The following is a 22,932-nucleotide window of genomic DNA, read 5'->3' as shown; positions in this document are numbered from 1 at the left end:
CCTTCTTTGCCCCGCCACTATAAAGCGAGAAAAGGTTGTATTCGTTCATATTGTGAGGGAGTGAGTAAATTTGGTTTTACGCCACATTGTACAACGAATGTGAATGTGTGCAGAAGTATTTCTTGGATCTCAATCGGAGTTGAAAACCGAATTTCCCTTGACTTTTAACTGGCATCATCTATTTTCAGTCTATTCACAGAAATCCAAACTTCTGATTAAAATGATACAATTTCATTATTTTTCTATGGGCAGAACTTGCTTACCCTTTTCGCGAACACCTGGTGTCATCACTGATTTTCAGCGATCCATTCATGTTAGTTTCACCGCTGTTTTGCCTTACGCTCAATGGAGTCTGTTTCGTGGAAAAATCGATACTGGTTATTCTCTAGCGTGAACTTTTTATATTATTATGAAATTCTGATGCCTCTTAGGAAAACTGCTAATTCATGGAAGAGTCTCGAACTATGCAGTCAGTCCCGGCAGTGAAGCGACAAGCTCCTCACAGCGGAGCTCTCTGTACCGGGAGGGTAACAAAGGTGTCCAGGGCTGGGACGGAGTTTGGACTAAGGGAGGTAACGATTTTACGAGCTGCCTTTGGGCACCAGAACGCTTGACATTTTATGAGCGACTCGTTTTATCGCCGTACAAACATTGTTTATTTTACAATAAACAACCACTCAATGAGTGAGTGAGTTGGGTTTAACGCCGCTTTTAACAGTATTACAGTTATATCGCGGCGTGTCAGCTTAATGTGGGAGGAAAGCCCGAATAGATGCAGGTCTCAGGCGTTTACCACTTCGATGAAACCCACGAGCACGGGTATGGTGCTGACAAACCAAGAAACATAATCGAGGCGAACCGAGATTCGAACCCACAATCATAGGTTTCTGGTGTGCCAAAGGGACGCAACTCTGCACAGCGGATCGCGGCGCCTTAGACTACTGGGCCACCCGTCCCCCCACAACCACTCAAAGTGATACATGGACATCAATACAAGAAAGTCATTTGAGTGAGTGGGTATGGTTTTACGCCGCTTTTAGCAATATTCCAGCAATATCACGGCGGGGGACACCAGAAATGGGCTTCACACATTGTACCCATGTCGGGATCGAACCCAGGTCTTCGGCGTGACGAGCGAACGCTTAAACCACTAAGCTACCCGACCGCCCTGAAAGTCATTTGAATAACAGAGGCATTCGCATGAGTATGAGAGTATACATTAGATTTTTTTAAGTATACAGGAGAAAAATCCCACTGAGGCTTCTTCGCACTGAGACTTTATGAGTACAGAATAGTTGTTGTAGTTTATGGTAGTTAGGTTTGACATAATAATACTTGTTGAGAAGGCGCTGACGATCAGTTTCCAAATGTGTACACTCAAACAGATAGTGAAACTCGTCACCGACATTATATTACAAAGTGGAAGGGTCCTATCAACTAAGGGTAAATCTATCCATAGACCCGTGAAGATCCGGGGTAGAATAGGTCTTCAGCAACCCATGCTTGCCGTAAAAGGCGACTATGCTTGTCGTAAAAGGCGACTAACGGGATCAGGTGGTCAAGCTCGCCGACTTGGTTGATGCATGTCATCGAAGACAATTGCGTGGATCGATGCTCATGATGTCAATCACTGGATTTTCTGGTCAGACTCGATTATTTACAGACCGCCGTCAAATGGCTTGAATATTGCTGAGTACGGGGTTAAACAACAAACAAAAGATGCGATACGGCATGTATTATTACAACGATGCAAGCAACGGGAGGATTTCCCATACCCTGAGGGTTGTTCAAGATGTCGTATGGATAGAAGATCAGTACAGGGCGAAACTTTACAGAGGAAACTACCTCAGGATAATGTCATATTATTCAGTTAATGGGACAGGACGCCCAGCAAGCCGAGTCAGTCACTGCAATCAGCAAGACAATGGCCAGGTTCCAGAGAGACCTGGCTGAAGTTAATGGAGAGTATATTCAACAATTTGATTGCCTCAGCTTGAGGCTACACAGCTGCAAAGAGACAACAAACAGCTGAAGACAGATTACGAAACATTGTAAGTCTCCTTTACATTTTCTTCTCATGTTTAATTATTTAAGACGTTCTTCCTTTTTGACAAAGATGGCTTTAGATTCATAGATGAACCCCAACTTCAGCTGGAGGGAGGTCTGAAGGTGATGGGGTTGGTGAACAAGCGGTTAAAGCATTCGCTTGCCACATCGAAAGTCGGAGATGTTGGTTTGTTTGTTGTTTAACGCCGCACTCGGCAATATTCCAGCTATATGACGGCGGTCTGTAAATACTCGAGTCTGGAACAGGTGGATTCCCAGCAAGGATACAATGTATGAGGCTTATTTCTGATGTCCGCCGCCGTGATATTGCTGGGAAAGACTTATACGAATGTGTGTGTAGAACTCACCACTGATCTCTCCGAATTGGTTATGCCCATCCCACTTGTAAACATTCGATCCTTCAACTTTGTCCTTCAGTGAAAACATACGACTCATTAACCCTGTTGTTTGTATTGTCAACACTAAGGAGAAACAGACCGTGCTTGTATTTCCCTACAAATTTATATGTCAATTCTTCAGGCATAACAATAAATATATTACACAAACGATTTATCTAGGTACTCGAAAATCACAATACGTCTTATTACACATATATACAGATCAGTGAGGTGAAATGGGGTTTAACTCCGCACTTATATAGCGACTTGCATGCACCTGTGTTTGTGTGTGTGTGGCTGCTTGTACTAGTCCGGACTAATGCCGATTTTACAGTGCTAGCCAACTGAGATACCATGCCGTAGTACAACACGAATACCCCTCAGACACAGTATACTGACTGAGCCGACCAGTCCTTGCTTTATCCCCTCAATGACGAGCGTCAGGCAGGGTAACAACAAGTACCATCTTTTAACGTCATTTGGTATAACACACCCGGGTATCGAACCCTAAACTTTCCGATCTCCGGGCGGACGCTCTACCACTAGACCACGGAGGCAGTTACAGAACAGAGGGTGAGGATGCAATTAAGACTTAAGTAGTGCGGGATGGTTATAGATTTAAGAGGTCAATACTTAGCCCTTGGAGCGTCTGCCCAGAGGGCGGAACTTTGGTGGTTGGATCCCCTGACCACGTCATACCAAAAGACGTTAAGAGATGGTACTTGATTTTACGCTGCCTGGCACTGAGCACAAAGGAGATAAAACAAGGACTGTCCGCTTCGAAGTCAGTATAATGTGTCTGAGCGGGATATCATCTTTGTATCTCTGTAGGTTATTAATTGGTCTGTACGCCTGTCAATGGCTGTGTTGAAAAGCTGCATTCTTATACAGATGCCTTATCCACTAGGCCTCTGAGGCGGTCTTTGAATCAAGAAGATGAAAAGGATTTGTTGGAGAAGAAATGGTGCAATGCCCATTTCAGTTGCCAGCTAATCTCAACGTACCCTAGGTCTGGTAACCATGGTGTCAGTCACTCCCTCTTTGTGAGTGAGTGAGTGAGTGAGTGAGTGAGTGAGTATAGTTTAATGCCGCTTTTAAGCAATATTCCAGCAATATCATGGTGGGGTACACCAGAAATGGGCTTCACACATTGTTCGGGAATCGAACCCGGGTCTTCGGTGTAAAAACGAACGCTTTAACCACTAGGCTACCCGATTGCCCCTTCCTCGCTCTATGTAATTCCTGCCCTGGGGTATTATCTGAGCTAAAAATAACTACACTTTTGAAATATGAGAGGAAAAGGGGAATAATCAATGTCTTTATTCATCAAATAAATACATGTGTTAAGACAAGCAATGCTTTGCAAGACCGTTACATATACACACGTAAGCATATCTCACTGTACACAGGTAATAAAATAAACAACTGTACTATAAATAACAATAAAACAATCAAATCTGCACAATTCACATTAAAACTTCACAGAGTACAGTAAGGCAGGTTATACATTGATGCCCAACAATAACGTTGATCATTATTTCACTGCCCGACAGTAGAATGAAGGCCACATTTTTTACACATAAAATCAAGTGGTGATATAAGAGTGCATTTTCATGAAATTAAGCACATATATGAGGTATTGCATTTACACAAATTATTTTTGTGTTTTCAATTGCTATTATAACGATCAAACCATTTTCTCGATAAAATTGACTGGAAGTGGTATTGCATTTACATGACATACACCTGATATACCTTTGACTGCTATTATAACAAGCAAGCTTTTCTCACTTCAAAACATATTTTCTTTGGGGAAACTTGCCACCATTGTTGCATTCATTTGGCTTTCAATTTCAAAAGATAACAATTAGTTTTCATCAGTGTATAACAGAAGTTCACCTCTCCTCTACACCAGTTTAAGTCAATCAAGCCATACACACACTGATACTGTTATAGGTAGGGTCTGAAACAATGATTCTGCTTCTCTTCAATAGCTGTATTACAATCAGAACAAATTTGACACTTGAAATTGCACCAATGACAACAGCAGATCCAGTGAGGAGCAAAGGGACACAATTCTGGACACAACCTACATGGAATGTGGGGATCTTGAGCGAACATCCTTGATGTTCACAGACCGTAATCCGAATCTAACTCCTCACATAATCATGGGACACACTTTAGGGTCTTTTGCAGGCAACCCACATGTTCCCTGTTTGGATAACCATATCAGCATAACATCTTTATTGATCAAAATCAAAAGATATCAATCATAATTTCCTCCTTCAAAGTTGTTAACAAGTATTTGCACTTAATACAGTTTGTCATATGTGACAGAACTTCATACACTGTCACACTGTTATATGGGGATCTCGACACCAGGGTCTGGACTTCAGTTTGTTTGTTTGTTTGTTGTTTAATGCCGCACTCAGCAATATTCCAGCTATATGAGGGCGGTCTGTAAATAATCAAGTCTGGACCAGACAATCCAGTGATTGACAACAAGAGCATCGATCCATCCTGTTAGTCGCCTCTTATGACAAGCATGGTCACCTTTTACAGCAAGCATGGGTTGCTGAGGACCTATTCTACCCCAGATCTTCAGTGTATGTCTAGACTCAACTGTACTCAAAGCTTTGTGTGAAAGAAAGCGTCATGTCTCACTGAAACTTTCTGTGACTGCAAATATGTCCAAGGAAAAACCCTCTTGAAAACCTACCTTGGCTTATCTGACCACTCCCTCTGAATACATGTACTTGTTCTCACTGTGTGAATTCAGGCCAAACTGATGAAAGACCTGACATGAGGCCTACCCTCACCTCACAACATGTAAACCTTGGTGAATATATACGAATCAAAATAAGTTAAGGAACACTCAGTGTTTTCATATGACTATTGTTAACCTGTTATGCCATGGTCACATGAATAAATTGAGTGACCTTCAAATTCTTTTGAGTAATAAATGTATAACACTACACATTCATCTCAACATAATAGTTGGCTATTAAGTATTGAATAATAAATGTATAACACTACACATTCATCTCAACACAATAGTGTGATATGAAGTATTTAAGGCAACTTCTTTCATGCTAACAGGAATAATGGTGCTTTCAGTAACCAAGGCAACATAATAGAATGGTCAAGGATTGAGTGAGTTTGGTTTATTGTTGTTTTGAATGACAGCGTGTCAGCTTACTGTGGGGGGCATTACACAAGTGATGCATGACTTAAGACATTTACAACTTTGGTGAAAGCACCATGCATGGGAGCTGACAAACCTTGAAACACAATCATGGGATTCTGGCGCATCTAAGGGATGGAACTCTGCATAACAGATTCAAGTACGAAAAAGGGCCATATACCTTAATGGTCAATAAACAGTCCTGAGCGTCAATAAACAGTCATGACAATTGATGTAACCCAGGGAATGCATGATGGTTGATAATGTACAAATAATTTGAAGACCTTATTACCTCAATAAACATATCTGTTAACAATGGATACTGTACCAGTAACCTGCATCATGGCTGCCCCAAATCTGGCACATGTATATATGGCATGCAGAGGTTCTTACCAGTTACTACGGCAACCGGTTACCCCTGGATACATAAAACAGAGATAAACCATATCCTAAGAACCCGGTTCAGTTGACACTGTGAGCAATCAAGCAATATCAACACATGATTGAGACAAGGACTATCTGTATGACCTGAACAAACAAATCATGTATGTATATATCTCTCTTCTTCTCCCTCTCTTCCTCATGCCCATTATCCCCTAGCCATGTGGTTTTGTAAGCGTAAAATTGTTTCTTTTCTGTATATAAATAAACAATTTAAAAAAAAATAATAAAAAAGTATCCACAGATTCACTAAAATATCCCTCAAAAGCCAACAAGAACTTCCCACTAATAATTTTTTTTGTTTGCTTGTTGTTTAACGCCGCACTCAGCAATATTCAAGCTATATGACGGCGGTCTGTACATAATCGAGTCTGGACCAGACAATACTGGGATTGACAACATGAGCATCAATCCACGCAATTGGTATCGATGACATGCATCAACCAAGTCAGTGATCCTGACCACCCGATCCCGTTAGTCGCCTCTTATGACAAGCATAGTAGCCTTTTACAGCAAGCATGGGTTGCTGAAGACCTATTCTACCCCGGATCTTCACGGGCCCCCAATAATAAAAGCACCATCAGCAATAAACATAAGATATACTCCCATTTGTCACCAGCCATTTCCAGGTCCTTGTTCCTAAAAGAGATCTAGCGCTAACCAGGGTGCCATTGTACAAAACAACCTTAGCACAACGACAGTTGTAAGTCTATGTTAAGGTATGGGAGTCACCATCAATTTAGCGCTAAGAATGCTTTGTAAACGGCACCCTAGTCAACAAAATATCAATCTGTAAATTAAGTGTTCCATATCCCTGAAATAATAATAGATATTATGAGTGAGTGAGTATGGTTAAATGCCACTATTAGCAATATTCCAGAAATATCACGATGGGGACACCAGATTCGGGCTTAACACATTGTACCCATGAGGGGAATCGAACAAGGTTCTTTGTGCACTGAGAGAACACTTTAACCACTAGGCTACCCCATCGCTCCCACAGATATTATGCAACAGTCCTATTGTTAATGGTATTACAAGATAGACACAATTTTTATGGATAACAACTTCTTTAATACTGGGAAAAGCGACGTTTCGATATAGATCCTTATACCCTTGTCAAGCAGGACTGTCTGTCCATAAAAATTATGTCTATCTTGTCATCCGTCAACTTCTAAGTAATGCCTATCAAACAAGTTAATGGTATTGCAACAATAATATAGCCTTGTGTTAGATGATAATTTAAACCTATCTGTGGGATTTGGAAATCAAACATTTTTGCCATTTTATTGATCCTGACAGCCATATCCCAAATGCAGAAGACATGAAACAGTATTTTCTTTAAAAAAAAGTATCTATCTGTCTGTGCTTCTGATGTTCTAAAATAGTGAACTTGAAACCTTGAATAATGATTACTGTGTTGGCATCTCAAAGAATTCATTTCTTCTCATGCAACGATATCATTGCGTGACTGCAACACCTGAGTCTTCCTCGTTCTCGGATTCTGTGAAAGGCATGTTTTCTTCTCATGCAACGATATCATTACATGACTGCAACACCTCAGTCTTCCTCGTTCTCCGATTCTGTGAAAGGCACCATCATGATATCCAACTCCACACCAAACTCATCTTCCCATGGCTGCCGGATTCCGTTCACTAATAACTGTACACCGTTAGTCGTCTCCATGGTGATCTGCCACTTGGTTTCCAGACCAGTTTGTTCATTGAAGAAGGAAAGTATCATTCGTCTCTTGTCCATCTCAACTATTTCCTGGATTACAAATAAACAGTCAGTATGTTAACTTGGAAATTATGACTTATTTCAGCATTAATGTTGGTCATCTCTTATCCTTCTTAAGACAGCGAACTTAGTAGCCCCACTGTAGTCAACTTATGTTACAAGTATCAGGTACTGTTGACGTAGTCTGCCCTGAAATCTACATTAGCCATGTAGCTGTTGCTATGACAACAGTGTGTGAGTGAGTGAGCTGCAGGTTGGCAATATTTCACCTATAGCATGATGGCCTGAAAATAATCTTGTCTGGACCAGACAAACCAGTGACTAGAAGCATGAGTAATCCATATCATGTGTTGAGCAACGCTCCAATTGGACAGACAATACTTCATATAATGCACTATGTAGGGGAGGGGAGGGGAGGTAAAATGGGGTTTAACATTGTGTCCTAGATTATTGCACTTATATATAGCAATGTGCATGCATGTTTAGCTGCTTTTATGGCTGCTTGTACAAGTCCGGACTGGATTTATAGTGTTAGCACAATGAGATACCATGACGCAGTTAAACATGGATACCCGACTCTGTAAACTGACTCCAAGCTGACCAGTCCTGGTTTTACCCTCATAATGCCAAGTGCCAGGCAGGGTAAAAAAAGTACCATCTCTTAAAGTCTTTTGGTATCATGCGGTCAGGGACCAGCCTCCACTGTCCGGGCAGACACCCTATCCACTAGATCACGGTGGCAGTCTCCATATAGGGAGTCAAACTAGGTTGTGGCACAATGAGCAAACACTTTAACCACAAGGCTGCTAAACCTAAATATAACAGGTGGACTTACTCAGACATTACTTTTGAAGGTGAAATTTGAAATAAAAGTGTTTGAGTCTTAGCATGCTGAGACCATACAGACTGTGATATCAAGTATTTACAAATATACTCATGTTCAACGAAATTTCATCGTTTGACATTTTGTAAAGGAAATATATTGTTATTTAGATTTGAATCTATTCCAGCTGCCTGCTACCTACCACAGTGGCAATGTTGTTGATGGGTTGTCTCTCCAGCACTGTGAAGTGTTTGGCTACTGTGTCAGCGGCTAGCGGGGCCTGGAGGCGAGGCTGCGGCCACTGGTGACTCTCCTTCACCACGCAGACTGACCGGTTGCTCAACACAAAACTCACTGGATATCTCGGATGGCGACCTTCAGAAATACGAGATTTTCAAGACTAAACCCTTTACAAATGTACCATTGAAAAACATGAGTTTCATTTTGTGTCAAAATAAACGTTCGTCACAACTTCATATATTCAAAATACTTCACAATAAACGCATGCCACAGACAGGTACATGATATAAACCATTTCTTATACTTATTTATTGACACATATATTTCCGTAGATAAGGCTATCAATGCCTGTTACATCTTATAACAGTACTTTTGGCCAAGAGACACTTCTGCTTTGCAAAAACATGAAATGGAAATCCGGAAACAATCGAAATATGATTTTTGTTTTGTGTGACAACAGTTTCATTTTGTGTCAAAATAAGCTTATGTCACAACTCATATTGAAAACACTTTTGGCAAAGACACACCTCCGGTTTGAAAAACATGAAACGGCAAATCGAAAACAAACGAAATATGATTGTGTTATGTGTGACTACAGACAAGCAGACTGGCAGTTCCTACTGCTCAGTTACATATATACATCTCCTTTCAAATGGATCCTATTGGTAGAAGGATATGTCTGTGAAGATAATACTTCAAAATCAGCAGATTAGGAACCTTGTTTGGATTTAAATTAGGTTACTTTGTAGGCACAGTATAAAAATACCAATTCATTTCATTTTTTCTTTAAATCAAACAATACATAGAAACCCAGATCAAGGCTGTGGGCAACTGTTGGTCAAACAATCAAACAGAAGTTTTTTTTGAATGCATTAATATTAATATTCAAATGCCTCATGTTCATGTGGTGTAAGTAACACCACCTGATTGTGCATGTTTAGCTATTATTTAACAGCAACTCACGAGTAGGAGCAGGCTATTACTTAAAGGTCATCATCAAGTGTACCTTGATACTACCAGACATAAACTATCATGTGACACTAACAGTCACAATGCAAACAATGTGTACATAACACCTGAGAATATAAACTACATATGAAGTTGGAGATACTTCTGTTGACAAAGAAGGTAAAATAAACCAGTCATATATGCAAAGTTCACCTAATTACATATTTGGGAGACACGGTCTGCATACCAGCTACGAGGTATCAAGAAATCCCAAGGGAAGCCTAAACTCACTCGCTTACCTATCACCACCGGCCTGCTGAAACAAATGTGCTGTGTTTTACGTAAAGGCTGCTTTACACCATTCGTCGACTGCATGATGGAAGCAGCATGCACCTTGGCCTTTTTAGCTTTACTTCGGTGTAGTGAGTTTACAGTGAGCAGATCTTTTGATCCAGCTATCAATTTGTGCCTTAGTGATGTGCATGGGAATGCTCAGTGTACAAGAGCGGACGTCAAGATTAAAACCTCCAAAACCGACCCATTCAAGGAAGGTGTGGTGTTGCAATTATATGCAAATAAATGTGTGTGTCCAGTGAGAGCTTTAGTGAAATACCTCGACATGAGGAGTAAGTTTTCTTCTCAGGCTTTCTTCCTGGATGAGCAACATATGCCTCTTCCCAGAGATTCCTTTCAAGGAAAATTTAAATTAATCTATGTGGAGTCCCTAGTGCCAACTACAACACTCACTCGTTTCGCATTTGGGCCGCCACTATGGCAAGCAAAGCTCAAGTTGAGGACCATATGATACAGACTCTCGGACGTTGGTCGCCAGCCTACTTGCGTTACATTCATGTGGCTCAAGAGAGCATTAAGAATGCGCAAGTCGCTATGAGTAACTGTTGACCATATCATCTTACACCTATCTACAATGATCGGGACAGCTCATTTTCTTTACAGCCTTTTCTTATTACCATGTATATATTTTAACATTTTTTATCTACTTGGGGCTTTTCTACAACTAAGTTTTGGGGGATATTATTTTAAACCCCAAGTAGCTTATCTATTCATTTCTATACCTCATCTTGACTGAGGGCCCATTCTCTACTTCACACCCATCTGCAATCCTTCCGGGGCGTACAGGGAACGACACCCAGTAAGTTGTACGTCTCTGTATTTCCACCATCGTCGCGCCACATCAGGGAACGACACCCAGTAGTGGATGTGGCGCTGTAATTCCAGCATTTACTTACCATATCCATCACACAGTATTACTGTCCATGTTTTTTCTACAATCATTCTTGCCTATGTTTTACATGCTTTTTACAATCGTAGGGGGACAGATGTCATACTTTTATTTGTTAGCTTAGCTAGGCATCTGTCCCCCAGTTTTGTGCCAAACATAATAAATCATTAAATTTATATTTTCTTTTGTTGTCTCTGCATAAATAACCAGATAGCGTAACATCAGGACTAAATTTCAATCTTCAGTATGGATTTAGTAACATGTTATTTCTGGTGTTAAGTGCTAAATGGGTAATGTTTTAAGACTCAAAAATAAAAAAAACCCTCATTGTAAGCATGTATTAGGTGTAGGCATGTATTAGGTGCACACATACCCCTTCCCTGTACGCAGCTGTATGTTTTGGGGGAAATAGTGCACACCATACACAAGAAAATATGGTACTTGTTGACCAACGGTTCACTCCATGTCTCATGTGAAGAATTGCCCTGCCGCAAACAATAGCCTAGTGAATCACTTGTCTGGCAAACAGCCCCCAGCCATCACATGCACCTCCAGGTTTTCTTTCTCACCTCTTACCATGTACCCCATGAGGTACAGCTCCAGCGCCTCATCCTCCTCCGATCGCCGTGACAACACTTCCCTGAGGATGTCTGCCATTGTTGCTTTGGCTGGTGTCAGCTGGAACTCAGCCTTGATCTTGTTGTGCATACTCAGCACATTCTTCTGCAGCAACTCTGAAAACAGACCCATTCCTATTGGTCCTGTGCAACTAGTACACACATTAACTATATAAAGTAAACATGCAAGTCTCTTACTTGTTATAATTTCAAACATACATAATATAATTTCCCATATACTGCAATACGCTTTGCAACATTTTTTTGCTATTACTTGTATTGTTTAATCTAAAATGAATACAGAAATTCATTCACAAATGTTGTTCCCCTTCGAAATTGACAGACAAAACAGATGAAATGGGGAAGTGATTCTTCTTTCATGTTGTTATCTCCCCTGTATCCATGACAACAAAATGGCAGAATCTGACCATGCTGATTTTAACATCATAAAATTTACTTTAGTATGTTGAAAATAGGACCTGCATGTACCATCACTGTCAATCACTGTCCAACACTTGAGCTCCCCATATATCAGAATTAGAATCTTCACATATTGCAATACCAAATTTTTGGCCAATCTACAGCCCTACTTTTTAACATCTTTTCTATGACAAAAAATACAAACCAAAACATGACTGATATTAATCAAGAATTTGCCTAGTAATGACCTGTTTTCTGCTACAATCCATAATATTGCTATTAGGTTACCTTTTTATAAGTGGTATGAAAGAAAGACTATAAGAGTTATACGCCTTTGTAAACAGACAATTTGTTGTATCTCACACAGTGTAGAATAATTGATCCTGTGTCTTTAGTTTTGGTATGTACATACGTTCTTCTTCATTGTGATGTCATGTTCATGTGTTGAATGTTGTCATGGTAATGCCAGCTAGGCTGAGAGTCGAGATGTAACTGAGGAATTAGTAAAGATACTGCTTTTTGAACTAGAGTCATCATTGTTGTCATTATTGACTAATGATTTAAGACAAGGTGTAACAATATGATTGACATAAAACTTAACCTCAACACTGAAAACAGTGTTCAGAAACATATACCATTCACAACTAAAGTACAACAGAGCTGTGATTATTTCCTTGCCGTACCAACCTGACAGGAAGGTGACGAAGCTGTTACACTGGTCAGCATCCCTCATGATGAATGTATAGCAGGAACACTCCGTGTCGAACTCCAGGCGGAAACACTGACGCCCCAAACCCATGTCCACAAACTGGAGCTCAGTCACTGGCTGGATGTCCACTGTTGTCAACCAGTCAGATACAGTCTCACTGCAACAAACAGCTTCATACAGTCTCACTGCAACAAACAGCTTCATACCGTCTCACTGCAACAAACAGCTTAATACAGTCTCACTGCAACAAACAGATTCATACAGCATGATACAGTCTCACTGCAACAAACAGCTTCATACAGTCTCAATGCAACAAACAGATTCATACAGCATGATACAGTCTCACTGCAACAAACAGCTTCATACAGTCTCACTGCAACAAACAGATTCATACAGTCTCACTGCAACAAATAGCTTTATACAGTCTCACTGCAACAAACAGATTCATACAGCATGATACAGTCTCACTGCAACAAACAGCTTCATACAGTCTCACTGCAACAAACAGCTTCATACAGTCTCACTGCAACAAACAGCTTCATACAGTCTCACTGCAACAAACAGCTTCATACAGTCTCACTGCAATAGACAGATTCATACAGTCTCACTGCAACAAACAGATTCATACAGTCTCACTGCAACAAACAGATTCATACAGTCTCACTGCAATAGACAGATTCATACAGTCTCACTGCAACAAACAGATTCATACAGTCTCACTGCAACAAACAGCTTCATACAGTCTCACTGCAACAAACAGATTCATACAGTCTCACTGCAACAAACAGATTCATACAGCATGATACAGTCTCACTGCAACAAACAGCTTCATACAGTCTCAATGCAACAAACAGATTCATACAGCATGATATAGTCTCACTGCAACAAACAGCTTCATACAGTCTCACTGCAACAAACAGCTTCATACAGTCTCACTGCAACAAACAGATTCATACAGTCTCACTGCAACAAACAGATTCATACAGTCTCACTGCAACAAACAGATTCATACAGCATGATACAGTCTCACTGCAACAAACAGCTTCATACAGTCTCAATGCAACAAACAGATTCATACAGCATGATATAGTCTCACTGCAACAAACAGCTTCATACAGTCTCACTGCAACAAACAGCTTCATACAGTCTCACTGCAACAAACAGATTCATACAGCATGATACAGTCTCACTGCAACAAACAGCTTCATACAGTCTCACTGCAACAAACAGCTTAATACAGTCTCACTGCAACAAACAGCTTAATACAGTCTCACTGCAACAAACAGATTCATACAGCATGATACAGTCTCACTGCAACAAACAGCTTCATACAGTCTCACTGCAACAAACAGATTCATACAGTCTCACTGCAACAAACAGCTTAATACAGTCTCACTGCAACAAACAGATTCATACAGCATGATACAGTCTCACTGCAACAAACAGCTTCATACAGTCTCACTGCAACAAACAGATTCATACAGCATGATACAGTCTCACTGCAACAAACAGCTTCATACAGTCTCACTGCAACAAACAGATTCATACAGTCTCACTGCAACAAATAGCTTCATACAGTCTCACTGCAACAAACAGATTCATACAGCATGATACAGTCTCACTGCAACAAACAGCTTAATACAGTCTCACTGCAACAAACAGATTCATACAGCATGATACAGTCTCACTGCAACAAACAGCTTCATACAGTCTCACTGCAACAAACAGATTCATACAGTCTCACTGCAACAAATAGCTTCATACAGTCTCACTGCAACAAACAGATTCATACAGCATGATACAGTCTCACTGCAACAGACAGATTCACACAGTCTCACTGCAACAAACTGTCATACAGTCTCATTGCAACAAAAAGCTTCATACAGTCTCACTGCAACAAACAGCTTCATACAGTCTCACTGCAACAAACAGATTCATACAGTCTCACTGCAACAAACAGATTCATACAGTCTCACTGCAACAAACAGCTTCATACAGTCTCACTGCAACAAACAGATTCATACGGTCTCACTGCAACAAACTGTCATACAGTCTCACTGCAACAAACAGCTTCATACAGTCTCACTGCAACAGACAGATTCACACAGTCTCACTGCAACAAACTGTCATACAGTCTCACTGCAACAAACAGCTTCATACAGTCTCACTGCAACAAACAGATTCATACAGTCTCATTGCAACAAACAGATTCATACAGTCTTACTGCAACAAACAGCTTCATACAGTCTCACTGCAACAAACAGATTCATACAGTCTCACTGCAACAAACAGATTCATACAGTCTCACTGCAACAAACAGATTCATACAGTCTCACTGCAACAAACAGCTTAATACAGTCTCATTGCAACAAAAAGCTTCATACAGTCTCACTGCAATAGATAGATCACACAGTCTCACTGCCACAAACAGCTTCATACAGTCTCACTGCAACAAACAGATTCATACAGTCTCACTGCAACAAACAGATTCATACAGTCTCACTGCAACAAACAGATTCATACAGTCTCACTGCAACAAACAGATTCATACAGCATGATACAGTCTCACTGCAACAAACTGTCATACAGTCTCACTGCAACAAACAGCTTAATACAGTCTCACTGCAACAAAAAGCTTCATACAGTCTCACTGCAACAAAAAGCTTCATACAGTCTCACTGCAACAAACAGATTCATACAGTCTCACTGCAACAAAAAGCTTCATACAGTCTCATTGCAACAAAAAGCTTCATACAGTCTCACTGCAACAAACAGATTCATACAGTCTCACTGCAACAAACAGATTTATACAGTCTCACTGCAACAAACAGCTTCATACAGTCTCACTGCAACAAACAGCTTCATACAGTCTCACTGCAACAAACAGCTTCATACAGTCTCACTGCAACAAACAGATTCATACAGTCTCACTGCAACAAACAGATTCATACAGCATGATACAGTCTCACTGCAACAAACTGTCATACAGTCTCACTGCAACAAACAGCTTCATACAGTCTCACTGCAACAAACAGCTTCATACAGTCTCACTGCAACAAACAGCTTCATACAGTCTCACTGCAACAAATGGTAATTGTGAAGGGTAACCAAGCATAAATGCTCTGAGTGTGTTGCAAAGAGTTAGTCCTTCGAGATATATCGAGACGGTTTTGTGGTTATGAAATCTTGAGGTTTGCCTAAGCAACCACCCTTATCACTTGGGATATCATTTGACTGACTTATTAATAACTAGGTCACCATTACGGTCTGGTCCACTTAGCACTGCTTAGAGACCCATCATTTCATATTTTCTAGGGGCTGGGAGGCTGACATTATTGCAAGAGGTCAAATATTGTACAAGAGATCAAATATTGTACAAGAGATCAAATATTGTACAAGAGATCAAATATTGTACTAGAAATCAAATATTGTACAAGAGATCAAATATTGTACAAGAGATCAAATATTGTACAAGAGATCAAATATTGTACAAGAGATCAAATATTGTACAAGAGTTCAAACAGTGTACAAGAGTACAATGTAACGTATCCCCTACAATGAATATCAGTGGTCGGTTTAATATAGAATAAGTTAAGATACAATGTACTGCCAACCTTGAGGAATCAGATGCCACTTTAAACACGTAGAACTTGGTTGCTGTCATCACCAGAATAGCTTTGAACTCCTCCTCCACCAGATACTGACAGGCATCACACTGAAATATACACCGACATGAGATATTGACATACATTACACTGAAATATACACCGACATGTGATATTGACATACATCACACTGAAATATACACCGACATGTGATATTGACATACATTACACTGAAATATACACCGACATGTGATATTGACATGCATTACACTGAAATATACACCGGCATGAGATATTGACATACATTACACTGAAATATACACCGACATGAGATGTCAACATACATTACACTGAAATATACACCAGCATGAGATCTTAGCATACATTACACTGAAATATACACTTACATGGGATACAGACAGTGATTACCCTGAAATATAGTGTGTGAGTGAGTGAGTTGGGCTTAACATGGCTTTGAACAGTATTCCAGTTGTATCACACCATGTCTGCTTCATGTAGGAGGATAGCCTGAAGTGATGCAGGTCTCAGACGTTTACCACTTTGGTGAAAACAACAAGCACGGGTAGGGTGCTGACAAACCTAGAAACACAACTGGGGCGAACCACAGTGAAATATACATGGGGTACTGATATGCTTTGCACTGAAATATAAACCTACATGAGATACGTATAACATGTGTCAGTATCTCACATAAGTGTATATTTCAGTGTAATGAGTGTGAGTATTCCATGTCGGTGTAAATTTCAGTCATGTCAGTATCTCATGGTTGGTGTACATTCCGGTGAAATGTATGTCAAAATGTCATGTTAGTGAATATTTCAGTGTAACGCTCGTCAGTATCACTGACATCAGATACTGACAGTGACACACATTACACTGGAAAATACGCCAACAAGGGATGCTAGCAGGTGTTACATTGATATATATATATACACCAACATGCGATACTGACATGCATGACACTGGAATGTACACATGCAAGAGCTACTGACATGTGTTACACTGATATATACACCGACATGGGGTACTGACAGGTATTATACTGAAATATACACCTGCATAAAAGGTGAGGTGAAATGGTGTTTAACATTGTGTCCAAGATTATTTCACTTATATAGCGACGTGCATGCACGCTTGTGTGTGTGTGGCGGCTTGTACTTGTCCAGACTGATGCCAATTTATAGTGCTAGCCCACTGAGATACCATGCTGCAGTTTGACATGAATACCCCACTCAGACACAGTAAACTGACTCCGAGCCGATCAGTCCTCTTAATGCCGAGCGCCAGACAGGGTAACAAGAAGTACCATCTTTTAACGTCATTTGATATGACACGGTTGGGGATCAAACCCCGGACCTTCCGCTCTCTGGGCGGACGCTCTACCTCTAGACCACGGAGGCGGTCTACACCTGCATAAAATACTGACAGGTATTATACTGAAATATACACCTACATAAAATACTGACAGGTATTATACTGAAATATACACCTACATAAAATACTGACAGGTATTATACTGAAATATACACCGCAATGAAATACTGACAGGTATTATACTGAAATATACACCTACATAAAATACTGACAGGTATTATACTGAAATATACACCGCAATGAAATACTGACAGGTATTATACTGAAATATACACCTACATAAAATACTGACAGGTATTATACTGAAATATATACCTGCATGAGATACTGACAGGTCTTACACTGAAATATACACCGCAATGAAATACTGACAGGTATTATTCTGATATATGCACTGGCATGTAGGGATGACCTGATACCACTATCAGAAAAAAACTCAAACAGCATTTGAGTCTTAAAACTATGTAGATCTACACTGTACAATGTCGATATAACATAAATGAATTATGATAAAATTGTGCATTAAAATGTAGGTGGAACCCAATTTGTCAACAAAGTCAAGTCAATGTGTGAAAAGATACAGTATTAAAATATGAATCGTTACAGGTATGGGGTAAGTGTGCATCGCATATCATGTCATCTGAGAATACTATCAAAATATCAATACATTGGTGAATTGTGACATCACTGACAGGGGACAATGTGATTCATTAAAACTTTTCACAAAACATCAATAGCCATACATGTTCAATTTCCTAAACATTCACTAACCTCACATATGACAATTACCTTGGTTCTGTGTGTTTTAGTACTGTAACACCAAAAAAACAATAATGCCAGTCTTCTGGATGCTTTGGTGCCTATATAAACAAACCAGGCCATTCTACTTGTCAATCTGAGAATTCTACACATTAAAGAATTACCTTCAATATACACTCAAATTCCTCGTTATCATCGAACACGCTCATCATGAGATGCAGCTTGAGATGGTGGTCGACATGGGTAAAGGGATGTTCATACACTGCATGGGACCTCCCCCTTGTCTGAACCTCCTCCTGCCCATCCTCCACCAACTCCACGCCAGCCCCCTCCGTCACGATCACATTGATGTCCGACGCAGTGTCACTCTTATCATGGAAGCTAGTCCGTTTGTCTTTCCCAAGACTGGACGCAATCCCACTGTCATAGATACTAGGTGTATCAGTTCCGTCACTTCCTGCCACCACCTCACTCACTCTTGAGGGACTACTCTCACTCTTGGAGTCTTCCTTGGTACCATCGAGACCTGAGTTCTGATAAACACTCGACACCATGCTGCTACAAATACTGTTGGATAACGGCGATCCCATCGGTGTAACATCCTTATCGAAGCCGACATCGTTCTGTTCAGCAGGAATGTGAAAGTGTTTAGGTTCGGAGGCACTTCTGACAATCACCTCCTCCTTGAAATTGTTCCCCTTCACCTCCTCCTTGAAAACGTTCCCCCTCTCCTCTTCGTTGATGATGTTCCCCATCTCCTTATCTCCCACCTCTTCCTCCAACACTTCCTTAATGCTCTTTCTATCCTCCATCGGTGTGAGGGCTGACAACGTCTCAGAACTCGACTCGGATATAACCGCTATACTGCCCTCGCTGGGGTTAGTCAATATTGTGATGTCACTGTCCTGAGATGCGATACGAGGATAAGACACTTTGTTCATCAAGCCGTGGTCCATGTCTGACCAGGACTGCCGTCTGAATGCTTTGTTCTCTATGGGAGTCGTCACGGATTCTATCTGAGATTCTAAACTATTGGTTTTTGTCCTTGGTGTTTCAGTGTTTTCAACAAATGCATTGCTTCTTGGTCTGGCTGCAGTATCCAGTGATTGGTTATCGGAATACAGATTTCGCCGCACACTCTGCACTTGCTCTACAACATTCGTTGACGTGTGTGGTTTCCGAGGGGTAGACTTAGCCAAAGGACTAGGTACAAATCCTTGAGAGCTGAAAAAGGGTTCAAATCTTGAAAATGCTAAGCTACAGACTGCAACCAATCAATCAAAGTTTACGTATCTTACTTATTTCTTACATAACAAATAAGGTATAAAGATTGAAAATACATATAAGTACACTGATGTGTTACTTTAATTATTAATGGTCGGATCATCTTAATGATTCAGGACTTAGCCTTAAAACGTTTATGTGAGCATGAGTTGTTTTATTTCTCAGGTTTACAGATCACCAATCCCAAAATTTGACAACTATGGAATATTATACAAAGCTTAGAATGTTTCTTCTTCACATCAATTCAGCTGATAAACTGAAAATCAAAGCAGATTGATTTATCACGGGAAGTAATTCTTCAAGTGTTCTTCAGAATCATGGATAAAATATTCTTGTTGGAATGAACAGGATTTTGCCTGCAATTCTGCCAATTACGCACTCTGAGCGCTGTCCGCGGCCCGGACTGAGGAAACTGCCACTGGAGCTGGAGTAGGAGCCGACAGGGGTGGACAGTGCTGAGGATGGCTGCGAGTCCACGGTCTTCTCCACTTGGATCACATGGTCACTCCCACACTTCGGGCACTGGTACATCACACTCACTGGACGACAGAAACACCAGATATTGAACCACTGTTATCAGCAGAATCAGGGAAATACAAGTCACCTTTGCATTTGCATAGCTAAAACATTATTCATACTAATGAAAAAATTTTGACATTCCAATTTGCAAATTCTTAACATCTGCTTCAGACATGTGGCAGATTAATGATCAACGTGAGCATTAAAACCAAACTCACACGCTTGCTGTGAAAATAGTTTCTTACCCTGACTCATGAAAGCAAGATCTTTGGTGGATCCCACCCTTGGCATAGACGTTTGGTTGGGCAGGGGTTTCCCTTCTACCCCACTGAAGTTGTGCGAACATTTCAGGCACTACAACCACAAGTATTCTGTTCAAGCTTAAGTTATGTACTGTACCAAATGTTCTTATATCATGTTATTTGTTTGTTGTTTAACGCCACACTCTTGACCAGACAATCCAGTGATTGACATCGTGAGCATCGATCCATGCAATTGAGATACGATGACATGCATCAACCAAGTCAGCGAGCCTGACCACACGATCCCGTTAGTCGCATCTTACGACAAGCATGGGGTTACTGAAGACCTATTCTACCCTGGATCTTCACGGGTCCTTAAATCATGTAATAGAGTAGACATAGACACAAAAATATTCATCTGCTTTCATTTCAAGATCTGCCAGCATTTCTTGACCATTGCTGTTATACAATCTGTGGTACATTTTTTAGACATTGTTATTTTCAACTGCCATCTCTGATGAAGATGTATCAAACCAACACCTCATTTACCTTCAAAATGGAATCATCCATGAACACTCACCTGATAGACAAACTTTGGCAGTGACTTCAGTTCCCTTTCGTATAAGAATGGTTGAAGTAAATCACACATTTTCTGAAAACAATAATGCCAACATGAATATCAGTGTTGGAAGTTAACCGAGGGTCTAGGATCCTTGAGGTATGCTTCTGTAGTACTTCAATCGAGTGAGTGAGTGAGTGAGTGAGTGAGTGAGTGAGTGAGTGAGTGAGTGAGTGAGTGAGTGAGTGAGTGAGTGAGTGAGTGAGTGAGTGAGTGAGTGAGTGAGTTGGGTTTAACACTGCTTTGAACAGTATTCAAGTTACGTCAGAGTGTGTTTGCAGTCTCAGATGTTTACCACTTTGGTAAAAAACCCACGAGCATGGGTATGGTACTGGCAAATCTTCATAGATCACCGGGGCTAACTGGGATTCGAACCCATGATACAAGGTTTCTTTTGTTTGTTTGTTGTTTAACCCCGCACTCAGCAATATTCCAGCTATATGACGGCGGTCTGTAAATAATCAAGTCTGAACCAGACAATCCAGTGATTGACATCATGAGCATCGATAGATGCAATTGGGATACGATGACATCCATCAACCAAGTCACAAAGCCTAACCACCAGATCACGTTAGTCGCCTCTTATGACAAGCAAGGGTGGCTGAAGACCTATTCTACCCCATATTTTCACGGATCTCAAAGGTTTCTGGCGTGCCTAAGGGACAAACAGAACTTAGATAGATTAATGTGGGTATCTAGCAGATCCTTGCTAAGGGAGACAACTCAACACCACAGCCTCACAACGCCTCAGACTACACAGCCACCAATTCCCCTCAACAACAGTTGTAATAACTTGTATTATACAACAAAGATAAGATCATAATACCAGTATTCACCTGCGCACTGTCTTCATTTTCCATAACATAAACTCGTTCCCGTCTGTCTTTCCTAACGTAGTCAAACGACAGCTGCAAATGAGGCATCAATACGTTTCCTATCACATCCTCATGGTCTACACTGTCTTCTGACTGGTCGAGGGACAGCAGTGATTTCAAGTCAAGTCTTTCCGTTATTACTCCATTCAAGTTCTTTTCCAGGATGTATCGCTGGTTCACAGTAACTAACATCTGCTCAAAGTTCCTCTGCTTCAGGAACACTATAAATGGTTCACTTTCTTCCCCTGAAAAATGTGCCAAAGATCAATGTTAAGGTGAGGTGAAATGGGGTTTAACATCGTTTAATATAGCGACGTGCATGCACATGTATGTGTGTGGCTGCTTGTACTAGTCCGGACTGATGCCGATTTATAGAGCTAGAACACTGAGATACCATGACGCAGTTTAACATGAATACTTCACTCAGACACATAATACTGACTCCGAGCCGACCAGTCCTTGTTTAAGCCCCTTAATGCCGAGCGCCAGGCAGGGTAACAACAAGTACCATCTTTCAGTGTCTTTTGGTATGACGCGGACGGGGATCGAACTCCGGACCTTCTGCTCTCCGGGCGAAGGCTCTACCACTAGACCATGGAGGCGGTCAGATCAATGTGAACATGAGTGTTAGTCCTGTTGAGGGAAACTGCACAGTACACAATAGCAGTCATTTCAATAAAATTAAACGCCCCAAAACAATATGCATTTAGCTGGACTGGGACGAGTCCAAATTGACTACCCGGGTACCCAGGCCCCTATTACCTGACCCTACCCGGGTACCCACTGTAGGTCTCAAGTAATACAAAATGTCAGATTGGGATTTTT

At 40.8% G+C, this 22,932-nt stretch overlaps 1 protein-coding gene across 2 annotated transcripts in view; it reads right to left on the bottom strand.

Annotated features, from left to right (window-relative positions):
* Positions 1–4,839: 4,839 nt before the first annotated feature.
* The window catches only part of LOC139465854 (serine/threonine-protein kinase 11-interacting protein-like), a 35,805-nt gene continuing 17,712 nt past the window's right edge, over positions 4,840–22,932 (bottom strand). For both annotated transcript variants that reach the window (XM_071247808.1, XM_071247807.1), the window contains exons 13-22: positions 22,069–22,352; positions 21,194–21,265; positions 20,617–20,725; positions 20,232–20,391; positions 18,733–19,792; positions 16,424–16,524; positions 12,788–12,966; positions 11,633–11,797; positions 8,835–9,007; positions 4,840–7,839 (exon numbers count right to left, since the gene is read on the bottom strand). In XM_071247808.1, coding sequence (XP_071103909.1) covers positions 7,630–7,839; positions 8,835–9,007; positions 11,633–11,797; positions 12,788–12,966; positions 16,424–16,524; positions 18,733–19,792; positions 20,232–20,391; positions 20,617–20,725; positions 21,194–21,265; positions 22,069–22,352 — 2,513 coding nt within the window. In that variant the 3' untranslated portion in view covers positions 4,840–7,629. The remainder of the gene's footprint in view (positions 7,840–8,834; positions 9,008–11,632; positions 11,798–12,787; positions 12,967–16,423; positions 16,525–18,732; positions 19,793–20,231; positions 20,392–20,616; positions 20,726–21,193; positions 21,266–22,068; positions 22,353–22,932) is intronic.

Source organism: Haliotis cracherodii, unplaced genomic scaffold (assembly GCF_022045235.1).
Source record: "Haliotis cracherodii isolate W230 unplaced genomic scaffold, xgHalCrac1.p SCAF_18, whole genome shotgun sequence".
In the NCBI taxonomy this organism is placed as follows: domain Eukaryota; kingdom Metazoa; phylum Mollusca; class Gastropoda; order Lepetellida; family Haliotidae; genus Haliotis; species Haliotis cracherodii.
Note: the sequence above shows the minus strand (reverse complement) of the source record. Positions and strands in the feature narration are given on the sequence as shown.